Source organism: Ambystoma mexicanum, chromosome 7q (assembly GCF_040938575.1).
Source record: "Ambystoma mexicanum isolate Mex_15411 chromosome 7q, UKY_AmexF1_1, whole genome shotgun sequence".
Taxonomy (NCBI): Eukaryota; Metazoa; Chordata; class Amphibia; order Caudata; family Ambystomatidae; genus Ambystoma; species Ambystoma mexicanum.
In genome coordinates, this window is record NC_090941.1 from 1,003,491,867 (window position 1) to 1,003,511,386 (window position 19,520).

General features: G+C 44.1%; 1 protein-coding gene across 1 annotated transcript in view; it reads left to right on the forward strand.

Annotated features, from left to right (window-relative positions):
• PGM2L1 (phosphoglucomutase 2 like 1) overlaps nucleotides 1-19,520 on the forward strand; it is a 1,482,539-nt gene that overhangs the window by 486,015 nt on the left and 977,004 nt on the right. The window contains exon 4 of the mRNA XM_069640198.1: nucleotides 3,418-3,502. Coding sequence (XP_069496299.1) covers nucleotides 3,418-3,502 — 85 coding nt within the window. The remainder of the gene's footprint in view (nucleotides 1-3,417; nucleotides 3,503-19,520) is intronic.

The window sequence follows — 19,520 nt, forward strand, 5'->3', positions numbered from 1 at the left end:
AAACAAAAGTTCAAAATGGTCACACTACAAGACGTCATAAAGGCTGTACAGCCTCACAAACATCTAGCCGCTTTAGTCTTGAAAGACGCCTACTTTCACATCCGAGGCACCGACAGTATCTCAGATTCAAGGTCGATGAAAGTCATTACCAGTTTCGAGTCCTTCCATTTGGCCTCAAATCAGCCCTCAGGACTTTCACCAAATGCCTAGCACCAGTGGCAGCTTTCCTCCGAAAACAGGGCCACCACCTCTACCCATACCTAGACGAGGCCCAACACAGCAAGAAACCGCAACTTTGCGAATCCCAATTGTTGGAGAACAGTTTCTGTTTGCCTCAGCAATCAACTACGCCAAATCTTGCGTAGTGCCATCGAAATGTTTGGTGTTCCTGGGCGCACAGTTTTCCACGGGACAGGGCCTTGTCAGACCCTCGGCGATCGAGTGCAAAAATTGATAACCCTGACACACACTTTCATCCAAAACAAAGAAATCACAGTGCGCAAATACATGGCTCTACTAGGGACCATGTCATCCTGCATTCCACTAATACCCAATTGCATGCTACACATGCGACCAGTATAGCAATTTCTAGCTACCAGATGGTCCCAGACACAAGGTTCCTGGGGAGACCAGATAACCATCATGCCTGTCCTCTCAAAATCACTGAAATGGTTGACGTTCCTTGACAACATTGCGAAAGGTATGCCACTAGTAGAACCGATTCACCAACTATCGTGACCGATGTCTCCTTGGCGGGTTGGGGAGCTCACCTTGGAAAACACCAAATCAAAGGCTTGTGGACTCCTGAAGAATCGACACCGTGCATAAACGTCCTGAAGCTACGAGTGGTCCATTGGACACTAAAATCTTTCCTTCCACCGATAAGAAATTCAGTAGTATTGATCCTCACAGACATTACCACCACATTGTTTTACCTGCGCAAGCAAGGCGGAACAAGGTCAAACACCTTGTCTCCGGAAACTCGAACCATTTGGCACTGGTCCATTCACAATATCGCTTTGCAAGTATTCCACCTTCCGGGGATACACCACCAACAGGCAGCCACCCTCAGCAGGGACTCTACATAATCCCACAAATGGCACCTTCAAGACAACCGAATGAACAAGATCTTTTCAGTATGGGGCCAGCCTCCTCTGGACCTCTTTGCCACAAGTTGCAACAAACAATGCAAAGAATTTGCAAGCAGGTTACCACACCCCAGCTCACAGGGGGACGCATTCTCATTCCCATGGAGTGCATCTTCGCATATGCATTCCCTCCATTCCCGCTGATCAAGAAGACAATCCAGATGATCTGCAGATACCATTGCAAGATAATCCTGGTGGCACTGTACTGGATGAGACAAACCTGGTTCTCTGACCTCCTTCAGCTATCGTCAGAAAACCCAATACATCTGGGGTTCTACGCCAACCTGTCACAGAACCATGGTGCAATTCTACATCACGACCCATGCTCCCTCAAGCTGACAGCGTGGCTCGTGATCACGCCGAATCTAGACCTCCTGCAGGAATGCCAGCACATAGTAGCGGCAGCTAGGGCACCTTCCATTAACAACTCCTACAACTTGAAGTGGAAATGGTTCTGCGCATGGTGTTCGTAGCAGTCCAACCTTCACCTACTGACCATACGGCCACAACAGGTTCTTCCCCATCTACTGAAACTGGCAAAGGAAGGTATTGCGATCTCCTCCATAAAAGTACACCTGGCAGCAATCTCCAGGTTCACCAGAAAAAGAGGCAAGCCTCCTCTTTACAGCGACAGGCTGCTCAAGCACTTCCTAAGGGGGATTTTTCGTGTTTTTCCACCGAAGAAAATAATTCCACAGGTGTGGAGCTTAAATCTGGTATCTGGTTCTAGCCGGCCTCATGAAACCCCCTTTTGAACCTCTCTCTTGGGGCACATCAAGTTTGTAACCTGGAAAGTGGCGATCCTGATCGCAATTCCCTCTCCAGACAAGTCTCGGAACTACAGGCCTTAGTAGTGGCCCCTCCGTACCTTTTGTTTTGCAAAGGACAAATTAATCCTCTCCCCCAATCCTCACTTTATCCCAAAAGTGCCATCTGAATTCCACAAGAAAGTAACTATAACCTTACCTACATTCTTCCAGAACGCCAAATTGGACGAGCAGTCCTTCCGTAGCTGTTCCATTAAGGTAAGCCCCGCAGCTTCAAGGGTTTTGTTTTGGTAATTACGTATGTATTCTTTTGTCATGAGCGTAAAAATGCAAAGAGTTCAAATCTTTGTTTGCCTTCTTTTTCTCCTCCAGACATGTATACTGCTATAAAATATATTCACAGCATGTGAATCCATGAAAGATCCGATGCTGGAGAAGGGAGTAGTTTCTTACCTGTAACTCAATTTCTCCAGCATTGGTATCTTTCATGGATCACTTGCGCCCTTCATCCATCCCCTCCAGGCAGACATCCTCTACTGGGTGTTGTCCTCCAGCTAGAGTGGTTAACATCTGAGGGGACACTGCTGGGGCAGAGCTATACACTCGATGTCCTATTGGTGGGGACCAAAATCACCTACAACGACATTGATGGGGCACTCAAGGTGTCAAAGGTTTTTCATAGGAAAAGTACTAAATCAAAGTAAACCGGGATTTCCAGCCTGACTGGGAATATTCACCGCATGTGAATCCATGAAAGGTACCAACGCTGTAAAAATGGAGTTGCAGGTAAGAAACTACTCCCTTACCCAGTAATCGTCTTTCATGGCTTGTATCTACTCAGACACATGAACCCACCCGTCCTCGCCACATGGTTGCTGTCCGCAATACAAAAGCCAGTACTCTTGATTATTTAGTTTCACTCTTTTGTATATATCATTTTAAGCACTGGATGTTTTATGATGTCTGTATTCTTTTTATTCTTTCTTTTATTACCTGTATAAGAAGATATAATGTGTTTGATTAAAAAAAGTTTTGAAAAGTTTAATTTCCAAACCAAACCACAATACAAAAAAAACAGTACTCATGCAAAACATCCTATGTTATGTCACAAAAATGGGTGCCTTCACACATCTGTTAGAGCTAGTGTGATGGGATGTCTGTGTTGATGTCCTTCTTCTGTTCCGGAAAATAGTGTAATACTCACCCACTAGATAGCAGCCTATGCAAAGCATGTATCTCTGAACAGATACAAGCTACAAAAAGAAGTCATGGTTTAAAAAAAAAAATATATATATATATATATTTATATATATATTTCACATTCTGCAAACTGATCAGGAACTGTAGGCTTCTTGTAGGAATTCCTATGCCCTGTAATACTGTGTCTGGCTTGTGTGATCTGGGGAAAGGATTAAAGTTGAATGCAGGAATTTCTGTTAATCATTTAATTTGTTTACTCCTTCATGCTTTAAAGGCCTGTTTCTCCTTTTTTGTTTTGAAAGGTTTGCAAAGCTTACTGCTGCAGTCTTCCTAGGTAAAGGCGTACCTGTGTTTCTGTTTTCAAGATATGTTCCTACACCTTTTGTGGTAAGAATTCATTTTTTCTCTGCATGTTATATTTGAATAACATTTTTTCCTTCCACTGTTTTTTTAAAATAAAATGTTATTGAATTTTTAATGGACAAACAATGCACATGAATTATCAAACATTTTTTGGAACAAAGCCAGATAATTGGAACTTGTGCCATATTGAACCTAAAATAAACTTTGCCTAATGGCTCAATACTCCATCCCACTTATCAAGTTTAGAAGACGATAAGAGACTAAAGAAAGTATATCTCGCTCTCCAAATTTCACAAGTGAATAATTCAGATCACAGTTCAGTTTTTTAAAATGTCTATTCCTGCATATAGTCATCCTTCCTCTGTGCACCCTAAAATTATTTGAGAATCTTGTTCCTATGTCCCTCTCTCCAGAGAGAAATGCGATGTATATTGCACATGACAGTGATGTCTATCTTAATGACTATTAATCCTGTTGATATGAAAGCTTTATCGTATCTCGCATAGTCTCAATCATCCCAAATGTTAAGCATAAGCAGTTTGTGTTGACGGATATTGGTATCGTCCCCACCTCACTGATGACAGCCTTCCAATATGACTGGATTTTGGAACAATCCAAGAGCAAATGAAAAAAAGTACCACAGTCTCATACACTGTGGCAACATTTATTTATTTGTTTTATTTATTTATTACATTTATAATACGCCCAGACCCGGAGGTATCACAGCGTAGTTACATACAGTGCGTTAAAACAGGCTTAATTATGGTACAATAGTATTACAGACAAGAGTAGTGTTCCATACAAGTTATATACAATGGACATCTTTGTTCAGTTTAGTATTGATTAAATGACCAGGTTTTCAGTGCTTTTTTAAATTGTGGGTATGTTGTTTCATTTATTTATTTTGGGGTTTAGGGAGTTCCAGGGTTTGGGAGCAAGGACCTTGTAGCTGCTGCCCTCGGATTTCTCTTTTGTAATGCGGGATTTCGAGTTGGGCATTGTTGTTGGATCTGAGAAGTCTGGTCTGAGATTTCATCAGGACTGTATTAGTGAGGTATTTGGGGGCTTTGTTCGTAATGCTTTTATGTGCAATACTTGGAGTTTTGAATAGTATCCTAGATTGGATGGGGAGCCAGTGGTTATCTCTTCGGATATTGGAGTTATGTTCAGATTTGTTTATGCCTAGGGCAGCTCGGAGAGCTTTATTCTGCATAAACTGAAGTTTGGCTATATTGGTTTTGGAGGTGCCGAGGAAGAGGATGTTGCAGTAATCAAGCTTCGATAATGAGTTTTCTTGCTAATGTCATGCACTTATTAGGTGAGAGAAATGTATGACTGAGGGAGATAAGTTTGGACATGTAGGAGGTCGAGGAGGCTAATGTGTTAACTTGTTTTGACATGGTTAAGGTGGCGTCTAAGTAGACACCAAGTGTCTTCACTTGTTTAAGTACTGGGATTGTGGTGCCATCAATGACAAATGATTTATATGATTGTAGTTTGTCATGGTCAACCAGATCAAATGCCGCGGACAGATCCAATAGTATTAGTAGGCAGAATTTGCCTGCATCTCTAGTGGCGTCCATTTGTATCTTCACATCGAGTAGGGCTGTCTCTGTACTATGATTGAGGTGGAATCCTGACTGTCGGTCTCCCAATAAATGGTGCTGTTCAAGGTGATTTTATAATTGCAAGTAAGCTGCCTTGTCAATTATTTTTAGTAGAAATGGTACAGTTGTAATGGGTCGGTAGTTTGTGGGGATTGACGGGTCTAAAGTAGGTTTTTTTTTTTTTTTTAGGAGAGGGGTCACCCATGCTTTTTTAATGCTGGTAGGGACTGAGTTGCTAAATGAGGCATTGACAAATTCAGTAATGATGGGTATAAGCGTGGGGGCACAAAGTTTGACTAGGTGAGAAGGGAATTGGTCTTCTTTGCAATTGGATGCTTTGAGTTTGGCTATAATGTCGGATACTTCTTTGTATGAGACCGGAAGGAAATGAAATGGCTTGCCAGTGGTTGAGTAAGCTAGGTTCTCTGTGAGTCCACTATTTGTAGTTTTTTCTGCTAAGAGTTTTTTTTTTACTATCAATTATTTCTTGCAGTAGTATGATTTTGGCTACTAGGGCATCCTGTATTGTGGTGCACCATGCTTTGCTGGCGTTCGAGGGTGCCATAACTTGGCAGGGGTTTTCTAACTCTCTGAGGATGGAGAATAATTCTTTACTGTCTAAGGAGGCGTTCATAATGCACTGGTTCAGGGCATTGGCTTTGTGAGACTATAGCTGATTTGTACTTTTTATTGGCTTGGTCAAAGGCTTTTGCTGATTCTATAGTGTTGGCTTTCCCGTGAATGTGTTCGAGTGATCTTTTTGTGCGTCTCAGTGAGACTAGTTCCTCATTGAACCAAAAGCATGAGCGTTTGTCTGCTTTGCGAGTTTTGGTAGTGATGGGGGCCAGTAAGTCAATAGTATTGGTGAGGCTCTGTTGGTAACGTTCTGCTAGGTAAGTAGGGTTGTTGATATCAGGAGAGGTGTTGGCTAATGCTGCTTTGAGGATGGGGGAGAGGTTGTCTGCTGAGATTTTTGATATTTCTAGTTTCAAAGGTTTCAGATTGTTTAGGGGTAGTGTGGTCTGGTGTGTTATTCAGTGTGAAGTTGATAACGAGGTGGTCTGATCACTCTACAGGGAGAATAGAGTAGATAGTGACTTGTGAATTCATTGTGAGGCGCCAGTCCAGGATTCTTCCTTTGGAATGGGTGGGAGCATTTATCATTTGTCTGAAATTCATGTCTAGCATTGCAGAGTGGAAGGCTGTTGCAGCAGGATCGAGAGGATCATTGAATCCTAAGTTGATGTATCTGAGGATAATGCATTTGGTGTTGGGTTTGATAATGGGTGATAATAGCAGGGGGATGTCCAAGTTAGGGTGGGTATTTTTGTTTGGTGATCTATACACTACCAGGATATTAGTAGTGGTTTTAGGGTTGGATGTGTATTTAGCTAGTAGTAGTTCATAGCCTTGTATTTGTTCCAATGAACATGCTCTAATGTGTAGGGTGGTTTTGGCTATTAGGGCGACTCTGCATCCTTGTGTATTGGTCCTATCTGTTCTGGTATACTGAATCCTGGGGGGGATAGCAAGCGCTAAAAGTGGGCCTGCGGCAGGGTACAGCCATGTTTCAGTGACTACCAATATATCTAGTTGTTGGTCCACAATGAGGTTGTGTATTTCTTTGGCATGTGCTTCTAGAGATCGCTCACTGATGAGTGTGCCATTGAGAGTGGTTGTAAGAGCAAGAGGTGGTGTGTTTCCTGAGGTATTGCCTGGGTTGGGGGCTTGAGTGTTAGTTCTAGGTATGGTTTGGGGTTTGGTGGGTTTATTATATTGGTTTTTGGATAGGTGGATATATGTTGGTGTCTAATTTGCCAGGTAGGTTTGTGGGAGCGGAGGCTCGTAGGATGGTCTTGGTTCTGGTCCTGAGTCTGTTAAGTCTGTCAATACCCAGAATAGGTATAGTTTTGTTATTAATCTCATTAGGTCTAGGGTGTGAGGTGAGGTAGTGCCTGGGGCTAGAGATACTTGGGGTTGTCTCATTCATAATGTTGGCTAAGGTACTGTATCTGAGTACCGTTGAAGCAGGGAATGGAGGTTGTGTAGGTAGGAATGGGGTGGGACAGGGGATCGGGTGGTGGCGCAGGCAGCCCAGTTTGGCTAGCCCTTCGTTTATCTAGATGAAATGACCACTTGAGCATGGGGTGGATTGGGGCAGTATGTGAAACGGGAACATGATGGTTGTTAGGAAGGTCAGCATTCTATTACTTGTATGTCTCTGTACTAGTGGTAGACGTGCTCCTATTATTGTATTTGGATAGGTTTCTATTACAAGATGGGGTAGAGAATCTTTTGGTAGAGCTGGTATGCAGTAATGAGATGACCTGGTCTATGTTGGCATGTAGAATATATGAGAAGCTAAACTGTTTTGGTTTTCACAAGGTATGGGAAAATAGGCTATATCAGTTTTCACAATGCAGTGTTAAAGACAGGCTATTTCAGCTTACACAAAGTATGGGACAAATGGGCGATTTTCAATTTTCACAGGGTATGATATGGTCGGCTTTTTCAATTCACACTAGGCAAGAGAGTCAATGCCATCATTCCAATAATCGTATTACTTCCCTTACTGGCAGGTGATTAAAATGATCAGTGTAAACACAATCGGATGAGATCTACTAGGATAGTACAGTGGGCTGTTTTGAGAATGGACAGTTGCACTCAGGGGTGGGCTATTTCAACTATTGTTGTCAATATAATATTCACGTGAACGTGAAGGGCTGTTGTTTCTGGCACAATTATGTGCAGTCACATTCATGTGTTTACGTTGACAGTTACATTAATGTGGACATTATGAAGCGGCCAGCAGGTGCATAGTCACAGTAAGGGGTAGTGTGGATATGAGTTTGTTGCTGGGAGTTGAAAAGTCTTGCACAAAGATTGTAATTAGTACGGTAGAGAGACAAATACGGTGATCTGGTTTGGAAGGCATGTGCCAGTGTGTGTGTTAGGGAGAATTCTCTGTTTATGCTGAATTTCCTAACCTAGTGAGTCCCCCCAGCAGCTTTGCTGGATTTTTGGGGTTTATTTTTTTCTCCTGCCAAGAGTGAGACTCTTTTACCCTCACTCTTGGGCATGATTTGAGTATGTTTCTTTGAATCTAGATGTGTTTAATGGGCTATGGGGTCTTTTACTCCATAGGGCTTCATGTGTTTTTGTGATGTGTGTTACACAACACCCTCAGTGCAGGGACACAGGGGTGTCATAGTGACCCCCCAGTATAGACTCCATACCCTGGGACTGACTACTGTCTCCCAGGGCATGTAAAGTCACCATTGACTTTACTAGTCTTAAATTCTGAACAGAACCAGTACAAACCATCATATTGTGGACGTACTGGCTGGGGCAATTCAATTGCCCCGGGGTCTGTTAGTCGAGGGGGCACGTCTCCGTCCCCCCTGATCGAGTTTTGGCTGGTGGCAGTGGATACTACTTTTTATATTCAACCACGAATATTTTCCTATGGGATTTCCCATTGTTTTAGGCTACTATCTTTATTTAATTATTTACGGTAGCCTCGAACATATCGCCGGTTTATTTAATTAATATTAATTCTCCGGTTGGTATTTTTTGCCAAAACTTGATTCTAAAATGGCGTTTGTGTTCTCTTCTGTGACTCCAACCCAAGTCGAGCCCTTTGTTCCACTTTTTGGCGGGCTTCTCCACAGAAGCCCTCCAAAGTGGTGCCACTCTGTCTGGGGTACTTAGGAAGGGTGGAGGGAAATTTAGGCACCCTGGACTGAGTTGCCTAGGCAACTCAAGCCGCACTCCATCCTGATTGGCCCAAGTGGTGAGCCGGCCGGCCTAAGGCTCAGCTTCTCCCTCGTCGGATTCTTAGGTCATGTGGCGACTTCTGAAGTTCCAGTCCCCAAAGCCCTGCTTTTATGCAGAAAACCCCCATTCACTCAGCCTAGCTGTCACTCAAACATGCTAACTGGTGAGCCGGCCGGCTCACCACTTGGGCCAATCAGGATGGAGTGCGGCTTGAGTTGCCTAGGCAACTCAGTCCAGGGTGCCTAAATTTCCCTCCACCCCTCCTAAGTACCCCAGACAGAGTGGCACCACTTTGGAGGGCTTCTGTGGAGAAGCCCGCCAAAAAGTGGAACAAAGGGCTCGACTTGGGTTGGAGTCACAGAAGAGAACACAAACGCCATTTTAGAATCAAGTTTTGGCAAAAAATACCAACCGGAGAATTAATATTAATTAAATAAACCGGCGGTATGTTCGAGGCTACTGTAAATAATTAAAGATAGTAGCCTAAAACAATGGGAAATCCCATAGGAAAATATTTGCGGTTGAATATAAAAAGTAGTATCCACTGCCACCAGCCAAAACTCGATCAGGGGGGATGGAGACGTGCCCCCTCGACTAACAGACCCCGGGGCAATTGAATTGCCCCAGCCAGTACGTCCACAATATGATGGTTTGTACTGGTTCTGTTCAGAATTTAAGACTAGTAAAGTCAATGGTGACTTTACATGCCCTGGGAGACAGTAGTCAGTCCCAGGGTATGCAGTCTATACTGGGGGGTCACTATGACACCCCTGTGTCACTGCACTGAGGGTGTTGTGTAACACACATCACAAAAACACATGAAGCCCTATGGAGTAAAAGACCCCATAGCCCATTAAACACATCTAGATTCAAAGAAACGTACTCAAATCATGCCCAAGAGTGAGGGTAAAAGAGTCGCACTCTTGGCAGGAGAAAAAAATAAACCCCAAAAATCCAGCAAAGCTGATGGGGGACTCACTAGGTTAGGAAATTCAGCCTAAACAGAGAATTCTCCCTAACAGTGTGCTATGTTGCGAGTGGGACAGAGTCACACCTATGTTGTTGGTGAAGGGTATGTCAATCCATTTGGGCTGGCACTTGTGGGTTTGACAAGTGGCATTTGCTAACCTGACGAGGGTTCCATAGGTGCCCAGTTAGGCGAACAGGGTCCTTAGTATGGGCCTTCGTGTGGCCGCCGGCGGATGTGGCCTAAGGAAATGGCTGCTAGTAACCTAGCAACGAGGCAGCAGCCTCGGTTTGGTGCCGCGCTGCGCACGGTATCATAAGGTCAGACAGGGTAGGGGACAGGGAATCAGGAGTGACCAACTCTAAGAGGAAATCACTGGCCGATTCTATCCTGTGCAGTGCTTTTGAATTGAATCAACCTAAACCTCATGGATATGTCTATTTCTCTTGGGGACATCTAATCCTCCATCTCCTCCTCCCCCAACGGACCCATATTTGATACCAATTTCGTGTAGATTTTGTTTTTCCAGAGGGTGGTGGGTACAGCTTGAAATTGCCTGGTATGAAGCGGAAGTAGGCTTATTTATGATTCCCTCTGGTATCCAATTTACTTTAAACCGAGAATAATCTATCAAATGTATAGCTGTACAAAACTGTGTTTGCAAAGCATGTCTAAGGTATTCGAAGAAATCTTTATTTAGTAAATTAATTTTTCAGATTGTGCAAGAGTAGGAGCCCTCAGTTCTTCATCACTTCTCCCATAAATATAATAGTTTCTTCCCAATGAGCCATCTTTCCCAGTTTCATAACCTCTACTATGTCAACATTGTGCCAAATCAGGGATATCAGGATCCCCATTCCCTTCCAACCCATCACTTTAACTTACATCTTGCCAAAAATATTTATTCTAATGGCTTGAGGAAAATCCACTCACCTGGTCCTCCCATTTACGAATTGGAAGAGGATTCCCCAACCAACAATCCTGATTATCAGTTTAAGGTGTGACTTCTCGGCTTATGTTGCCAGTTGTTCGCTATTGTCAAATGGGAAGCTCAGTAATATTTGCAGATGTCTGAGATATTGAGTTTACCCTCTGATGTTAATATATATATATTGTTGGAAAAGCTATTCTGGGTAGTTTGTCTTGCCATATCCTTTTCCTCAACGCCTCTCCTATCGGATGTCCTGGTAGTAATTTCCACTGGTGCGGTTTGCAGCAAGGGACATCATTGTAAATAATCTGTCCATAACCATTGTGGAGATAAGAAGGGGGTGCCCAATGTTTAATGTCTTCTGGGACGAATCCTCAGATGTCGTCCCTTCTCCCCGGGGGTGTAGGGGAGCCCTTCCCATGAGGCCAGGGAGGTGATGCCACTTCCCGATAGTCCCCCTGCGAGTGTTACTCAGCGGATGGATCTCATGGGGTGGAATCCCCCCCATGGGACTAGGGACACACTGTCCAGGAAGAACGCGGTATGCCCAAAACATATCGCCACCTCCCTCATCCTCTTACCCAATACAGGGTTCCATAATCCCACACACCTAAATGTACCTCTGTAAAGCAGATGATCAGACCTCCCTGAAAGGTACTAGGACGAAGAAGAGTAGGGACCACCTGTGCGAGTTATGTGCTGGAAACTGGGATGAAGAAGAGCACAAGTGACCCACGTGAGGATGAGAATATCAATACTGAGACGAGGCAGAGGCGCAGAGCAATGCAGAGTGCCCTGCGGAACCAATGTGAGCGGTCTAGACACCTTGGAACAGGCAAGTCCAACCTGATGATAAAAAGGGAAGAAGGACTTCAAGTTTGGACTATCACGGTTGGACTAATCCTTCTTGGAGGAGCTGCGAAGGTGAATGAGGCAGTCTGATACCCCGCAAATGGAGCGCTTAGGTCAGATGCTGGTCGGGGGAAGAATGACGACTGAGCAAACCGGTGGACAAAGGCTCCTGGTATCCTTGAGGTCACAGAAGCCTGGAGGAAGCAAGCCACATGTGGTGACGTGAAGAAGGGAGGCTGCAGAGCAGCTGCAGTCCATCAGAAGTCCTTAGCAGCCCCAGAATTTCTGCGGCTGCCTGCAAGCGTCTTTGAGAATCCGAGCCCTCCCGAACCACAAAGCAAGATACGCAGGTGGCCGGAAAGGGGTTCGGGAACTAAGAAGGTTGTATGCAATACAACGAGGTGAAGGAGATTGCCAGTAAAGGGTCTGGGATCCATACCACAGGAAATAGACTATCTCCTATTGTGCGCCATCCAATAGTAGTTGGCTGGAGAGAGAACCAAGTCTACCCCGGAGGTTATTTAAGAAGAAATGCGAATCGGGGACTTACACCCCTATAAAGAAGGGCAGCACTCTTCTTCAAAGTCACAGTAACCTGGCAGGATAGTTATCTAGGTGGGCTGTGAGATGAGAAGCCTAAACTAACGCCGGGGGAAGGGAGTCCTTCCCCTTGGTGTTTGTGCACATTGCGATAAAAGCCAAGGGAAGGGAGTCATTCTCTTGGCACTGTAAGAAGCCGGAAAAAAGGCCAGGGGAAGGGAGTCATCCCCCCTGGTGTTTGTGAACATTTTGAGAAGCCTGGGAAAGACCAAGAGAAGGAAGGCATTCGCTTGGTACCAAGGTTTTGAGTTAGATCTTTACTTTATTATTGAATTGATACTTTTTGCAATCTGGAGCTTTGTGTGCTGCATTTGAAAAGAACTGCAACCTGATTTAGTCCCTGCAAACTACTGGCATGGTAGTAAGCTCTACAGAAGGGAGCCCTTCTTCTGCATTAAGAAGAGTCACCAACCTTTTACTTTTGTTAGAAGTGTAAGCGAAGGAAAAAGGTTTTAACACGGAACTTCCACTAGATGTCAGCCTATGCACAGCATGTGAATCTAAGCAGATACAAGCATCAAAAATACGATTACGGTGAGTAATGTATCTCATATTTTATGTCTGGTTCTAAATTCCTATCATGGAACTTTTCCATTCTGACAAATTGTCCTTTCCAATTATTTAAAGGGATTTTGTTCAACCCGAGGGGGGCACCAAGTGGGTATTGCTTCTTCCCCATTCTAAATCTAACAAAACACCAACTTGCCCAATTTAATTTTAACCCACCTACCAAATTCTGATACGATATCTATAGCACTGGACATGACCTTGCGGGATCTGCTAGAAAAATCTTCACATCTTCTGCATACAATGATCACAAGCCATAAAACTTTCAAAATCAGGTCTCATCTGAGCCATTCCACAGCGATTTGAGGGCTAATGTGAACAATAAAGGTGAAAGAGCAAACCAGACTGATGCCTCTCGTTAAAGGGAACTCAGAAGATTAGTAGCCATTCATGTAAAGTCATGCTTTCGGATTAGTTTAAAGAAGTTTGATCCAGGACATAGAATGTTCTCCAAAACCCATTTACTTAATATTGTAAGGCGTCAGAAATGTGAGGCGGGCAAGGTTTTTCAAAAGATGCCATAAAAGGGTTTGATAAACGCCTCATTATCCATAACATTACAAGGAAATAAGCCAAAGGAAACTCTCTAACAAAAGGATTCTGTCCCTCACACTTGTACATACAATAAACTCAACAAGGTAATGCATAGCAGACGAAACATGACAAGATCAATAGTTATCTACAATACTGGGTAATTGTTCTTCCTTTGAATCTGGGATAGGGAATGCACCCAGATTACATCAGGATTTCAATCAAAGGTTCAAATAGAGTTCTTCTTCTGCCGTTACGTCTCCCACTTGGGATTAACCAACAGTTCAAAATGTTCAGCAATTCCTTTGCCTCTCCATTGATGGTAGAGCGTTCCACACTACTACTACTTAGCAACAAAGAGGCGTACTTCCACACTGCATAAATGTCAACAAAATGACTTCTGCCACGATTATTCTGCAGCAGTTCATAATTCACTTTCATCAACACTGTTGCTTAGCCAAGATAATTCCACAACAATTAATCATGAGCTTTGATTGGCTTGCCACTTCATTTGCAACACTTTTAATAATACCACAGCACTTCAATGAGTTCCGCCTGAGCCACGTATCTGCTAGGGCTATACTACAAAGTCGCTTGTCCTGGTATACCCTCCTGCCAGGACAGTATGAAACTGTTACTAACACCACTACAGGTACATCTATGGCACAGTTCTGCTTTGTATAACTTATTAAGTCTTTGACTTTTCACAACCTCAGTGTTGACTACTTCTTCTGGGAAAACCTGAACATTGATGCTGATTGTTCCACACTTTTGATTGCCACATGCAATGCAGGCAGCCGGGCAGGCTTCCTGTCACTCTTTTTGTACCACTCTGGTTTTATCCAAATGCTGATACAGGGTTTCTCCCAATCCTGCTCTTGTTTGGCTTGGGCAATGCTTATTCAGGTCAGTTCATTCTATTGCCTCCTTTTCCCTTTTGCAATAGGGTCCATACACATCTGGTTGCGTAACTGCCGTTTTTGACTTTGGCAATATTGGTTATCTTCAACTAGATTCGTTATGGCCCTCTTTTGGCTTTGGCCACAGTTGTTTGTTTTAGTTTTTAGAAATGGTGCCCTTGAATGTTGTTGGCAGTGATTCTCACATTTAAATTCACAATTATTCTGCCTCTTCCTCCCCTTCGTATCAGTGTGACATTTAGAATAAATATCTGTCAGCTTTACACCAGTTCGATTCACATAGGATTTACTTTTCTGCAACTCTGCTTCTTTCTCATTAGTTTGGTATTCAAAATGCTTGAGTTCGGCTAGTGGGTGGTCACGGAGCGCTCCAGGGTCCCAGTATTCAAGTGTACTCACTGGGTTTGGCTTGCGTGTTCGCTCGCTCCACTGTCATCGGATTCTCTGCTTCTTCTGCTTCGGGTGGACTGGAAAATTGCTATGCTCGGTTTTCTTCGTTCCACGCTTTTCAAAATTGGAGTGTTTCTTGCGCCACAGGCTTTCAGGTGCTCGTCTTCCACTCGAGGCTGTCTTGCCTTGAGGAAGGCGATCCCACTTCATGCTTCCCGCTGCACAATCTTTGCAAACATGATCCTCCGGGGGAAAGCTTTTACACCAAATGCTTCTCTCTGCGCGACCTCTGCAACCAAGTCCCTGAAGGAAGGGACCCTCGCAGAACCGGCATTCGTACGGCAAATGTCAGTGGTTCTGGCATCTCTGCTTTCCTTCAGCTGCAATCTTGATGTGAAGTCACGGCAAGCCCTCCGCCTTCCACTACTGCTGCTAGTCTCAATGGCCTGCACCTGAGGAGGCCTTTTATGCCTCTGTTTCCCTCGGGTGTGGGTTGTTAAACTTATTGGTCCGCAACCTGCAGTTCAGAGCCTCTGCATTCCTCTTCTTCGTCCAAGTACTTTTGGCACTGTGGGACTTGAAGTCCCCAATGTTCAATTCACTCCTTTTTAGGGAATAATTGTTATAAACTTTGTTTCTATACTTAAGACCCTTTTTAAAATGAGTATTATTATTGTCTTTCTCCCAACGGAGCCCCCCGTTCCTTTGGGACCTTCTGGATCAGGTAGCGGCTGCCTTCCCCTGGCCACCTGGGAAGAGACTTTAAGTAGGGGTTTTGTGAGGCTGCCGCAGGATTCATCACATTGGCCTTCTCGGCATCTGTTAACATTATGGCAGAGGACTGTGGCTCGGGTGTTATGGCCACATCTGCGATTCATGGTCGTGGACATTCCATGAATGAGTCAATACCGATTCAAGTGTGCCAATGACTCTATTACTTTTAGTAGCCATTCTGCCGATACCATGGCTATTATTCTGATTGCCAATTGAGTAGGGAAACTGGACAGGAAGAGGAACAGGATTCATGAGGTCTCCCTTTCTTGTGCAAGATCACAATTATTGCCTAGCTTAAATCGGCCAACTGTTATTCCCTTCTTTCCTCTCGGAAAGGCGGAATCCAGGCCTATCCCCTGTCGCCCAGGGGTCAGCAATCGAGGTGTCCAATCATTGCTTGGCTCCCAACGAAAACCTACATCCCTTCGGCCATCTGATATCCTACACCCAAGAGTACTATCCAATTGTAAACCACCTGTAAAACCTAGGCTCTCCACTTCTTGTCTTCTCATTCTTCTGGATATTATCACTACCTGCCACAATTGAATCCTAGGAACCAGACACCCTAGAACACCCAGCAACCACCAAAGACAGTAACTACTATAACCTCCACCCCAGTTAACCTGCACCCATAGCCCATAACCAGCCGCACCACCCACCAACGTCCAGTACTCCCTAGGATAGCCCTCCCGTTGTAAGAGGAATACCTCTACCCAACCGACTGAACAAAGTGACAGCCTCGGAAAGCATCCAGACACCGCAATTTAAGAGGATTAAACTCTCCACTAGCCTAGCACAAGGCACAACAGCTGGCCAACTGCCCCCGTAAACTCAACACCCAGGCCAACTCCTTCTACCGAGGACCCAAAATGCGCTGACGCAGAACTGGACGCCGACCAAGAGAAAAGGACAGTACAAATAATACAGATACACAAGCTCAACCACCCCCAGTAGAAGATGCCTTCAATCCAGAATAAAACCAGCAAACAATACAATCGGCAGAACAAACATAAGAGAAAAATCCTTATACCTTACACCAACCAAAGAACCTAGATACTTCAACGACACTGACATCTCCAGATGGACAAAACTCCCTCGAACAACGGAACAAAAGACAGGAGGACCCAAGAAGAGAATGGGATGACGCCAATCCCCTTACTCCCTGCTTCACAAGAACAGAAGGACACAATCGATACTCCCATAAATTGACAGGAGATTACAAAGCAATAGAAGTCAGCAACCCAATTATCAACCTTACAGACCGATTCAATAACAAAGCCGCCTCCACAGAACCTCAACCAATCAGAGTCAATATAAAAGCACTCCAATTGAACACCCACAAATCAAAACGGGGAACAACAAATAAACCAAATCACACCAAAAAAATCCACTGCAATCTAATCAATGCAATGTCAATGGCCAAACATGCCAGCGAAATCTATGACCTCCAAAGTGACAGAGGCATTCACATCCTATTCGTAACCGAAACATGGCTAGATGACAACTACAAGATTACCCTCAATAACTGTCTTCCCGATACCTTCAAGTGTGTCCAAGCAAACAGAAAAACCAAAAGAGGAGGTGGACTGGCAATCATCCACAAGGAACACTTCGAAATTAAGTGGAAGACCCGTTAAACATCGATAAATGCGAATCCCTATTCCTCCGTCTACCAACAAATCCCCAAACAAACCTGAAATTCATACTGGTATACAGACCACCAACGTATGATAAGGGCTTCGTAGACACCTTCACAGAAGCAATCACAAACCTAGCTATCATAACCACCTGATTATCCTTGGAGACTTCAAAATCTGGTTCGATGAAGAAACCACAACCTCACACCAATCTCTTGCCAGCCAACTAGCAACAATCAAACTACATCAGCTAGTCAAAGGAGCAACCCACACGACAGGACATACACTAGATGCAATCTTCGCCAACAAAAAACTAATCACGACAGCGCCACCAATTCAGATCCTCTGGAGCGACCACCTCATCATCATCCCCTTCATAGTCCCACTGCCTCCCCAATAAACAAGCAACAGGGAAAGCTACCCATCATCATGAAAAGAAACTGGAGAACCATAAAAAACTAAATCTTAACGGAACTACTGGAGATCACCAAACCACAAGCGACAACTATGGACGAAGCTGACCGGACACTAAAATAGATCTACTTCGCAACTGGATCACAACAACAATTGATGAGATCACCAAAGAAAAACCTTTTAAACTATCCTGCAAAAGAGTAGCAGCAAAATGGTTCACCCCACTACTGGGCGCCATGAAAAGGAAAAACCGAAAACTTGAACTAGAATTGAGGATAAATAAAGACTGCGGAAAATAATTCAAACTTCAACAACACACCTGTTCATACAAAAAGGAAATACAAAAAATGAAAAGGAAATACTACGACAAAAGAATCCTCAAAGCACCAAACACCCAAAAAGAACTCTTTAAAATCAAACGAAATTAAAGAAAACACCCGGCTGCAACGCTTCAATACTAACGAAGAAACTATGCAATGACCTCACAGACCATTTCAAAAACAAAATCATGACCATCCAACAGACCATACAAAAAAGACCATGCGACCACAATACTGAAGACACCCACTGCTACAAGGAACGCCGGAACAAACTCTGAAACTTACCATATATATATATATATATATATATATGATACATTACTCACCGTAATCGTATTTCTGATGCTTGTATCTGCTTAGATTCACATGCTGTGCATAGGCCGACATCTAGTGGAAGCTGCGGAGTATTACAGTTTGTTTTTCGAAACTCGAAAATGGGCGTCGACTCAGGGCGTGCCAGTAATACTATCCCTAGTGTGACATCCACTGTACCCAAGATCCCTCACGCGTCTAGGATCCTCAGATTGTATTTTTTCTGACATGAGGTAGCATGAGGAGTAGCGCGAGTACAGATAATCCAAGCAGATAGATAGATAGAAAGGTAAGACTACAAGCAACCATGCGCCTTCTCTCAGAGGGGAGGAAGGGTGGGTCGCATGTGAATCTAAGCAGATACAAGCATCAGAAATAAGATTACGGTGAGTAATGTATCCCTTCTGAGGCTTGTGGAATCTGCTTAGATTACATGCTGTGCATAGATTAGCGAGCAGTACCTGAAGAAGGAGGTGGGATGTGAGAAGGGTCATGGGCAAATAAATGTCTTAGAACCGCTTGTCTCACTTGTATCTGCCTTGGAATGGGTGTCAATGCAGTAATGCTGAGTAAAAGTGTGAATAGAGCTCCAAGTAGCTGCTTTGCAAATGGTGTCAAGGGGTACATTTGCAATGAAAGCCAGAGTGGCCCCAATGCCTCTAGTAGAGTGGGCTCTTGGCGTGAAAGGCAGAGTTCTTTCAGAGAGTGAGTAACACAGCTGGATACAGTTAATAATCCACTTAGAGATGGCACCTTTAGAGACGCGATCCCCCTCTCTGCCTGTAGCTACGGAGACAAACAGTCGATCTGTTTTCCTTAGCGGTCTGGTTTTATTTACATAGTAGAGGACCGCCCTACGCACATCTAGGGTGTGTAGTTTCACCTCAGCCGAGCTTTGAGGGTCCTGGAAGAAAGCCGGAAGCTCGATGGACTAGTTTACGTGGAATTTAGATATAAACTTAGGTGAGAAACTAGGGTGTGTGCGTAAAACCAGTTTGTCTTTATGGACAGTAAAGAAGGGATCCTGCACTGACAGAGCCTGAATTCCACTGACCCTTCTTATAGAAGTAATAGCTACCAAGAAGGCCGTTTTATAAGTCAGGTGTTTGAGACTGCTTTTATGCATAGGCTAGAAAGGGGGGGCCCATGAGCTTAGATAGCACCACATTAAGGTCCCACCCTGGTGGTGGGTTTGAAATAGGAGGTGAAGTCTCTTTACTCCTTCCATGAAGGCTTTAACTACTGGTACTTTCCACCACAAGACCTTGTTATGGGAAGTGGTGTATGCCGACAGGGCTGCCAGGTGTACTTTCAGTGAGTTAAAAACCAATCCTGCATCTAGCAGGTGGAGCATGTATGTAACAATAGTGGAAAGAGTGCAATCAACTGGGTTGATTTGTCTACTCTGGCACCAGATAACGAATCTCTCCCACTTGTCGAAGT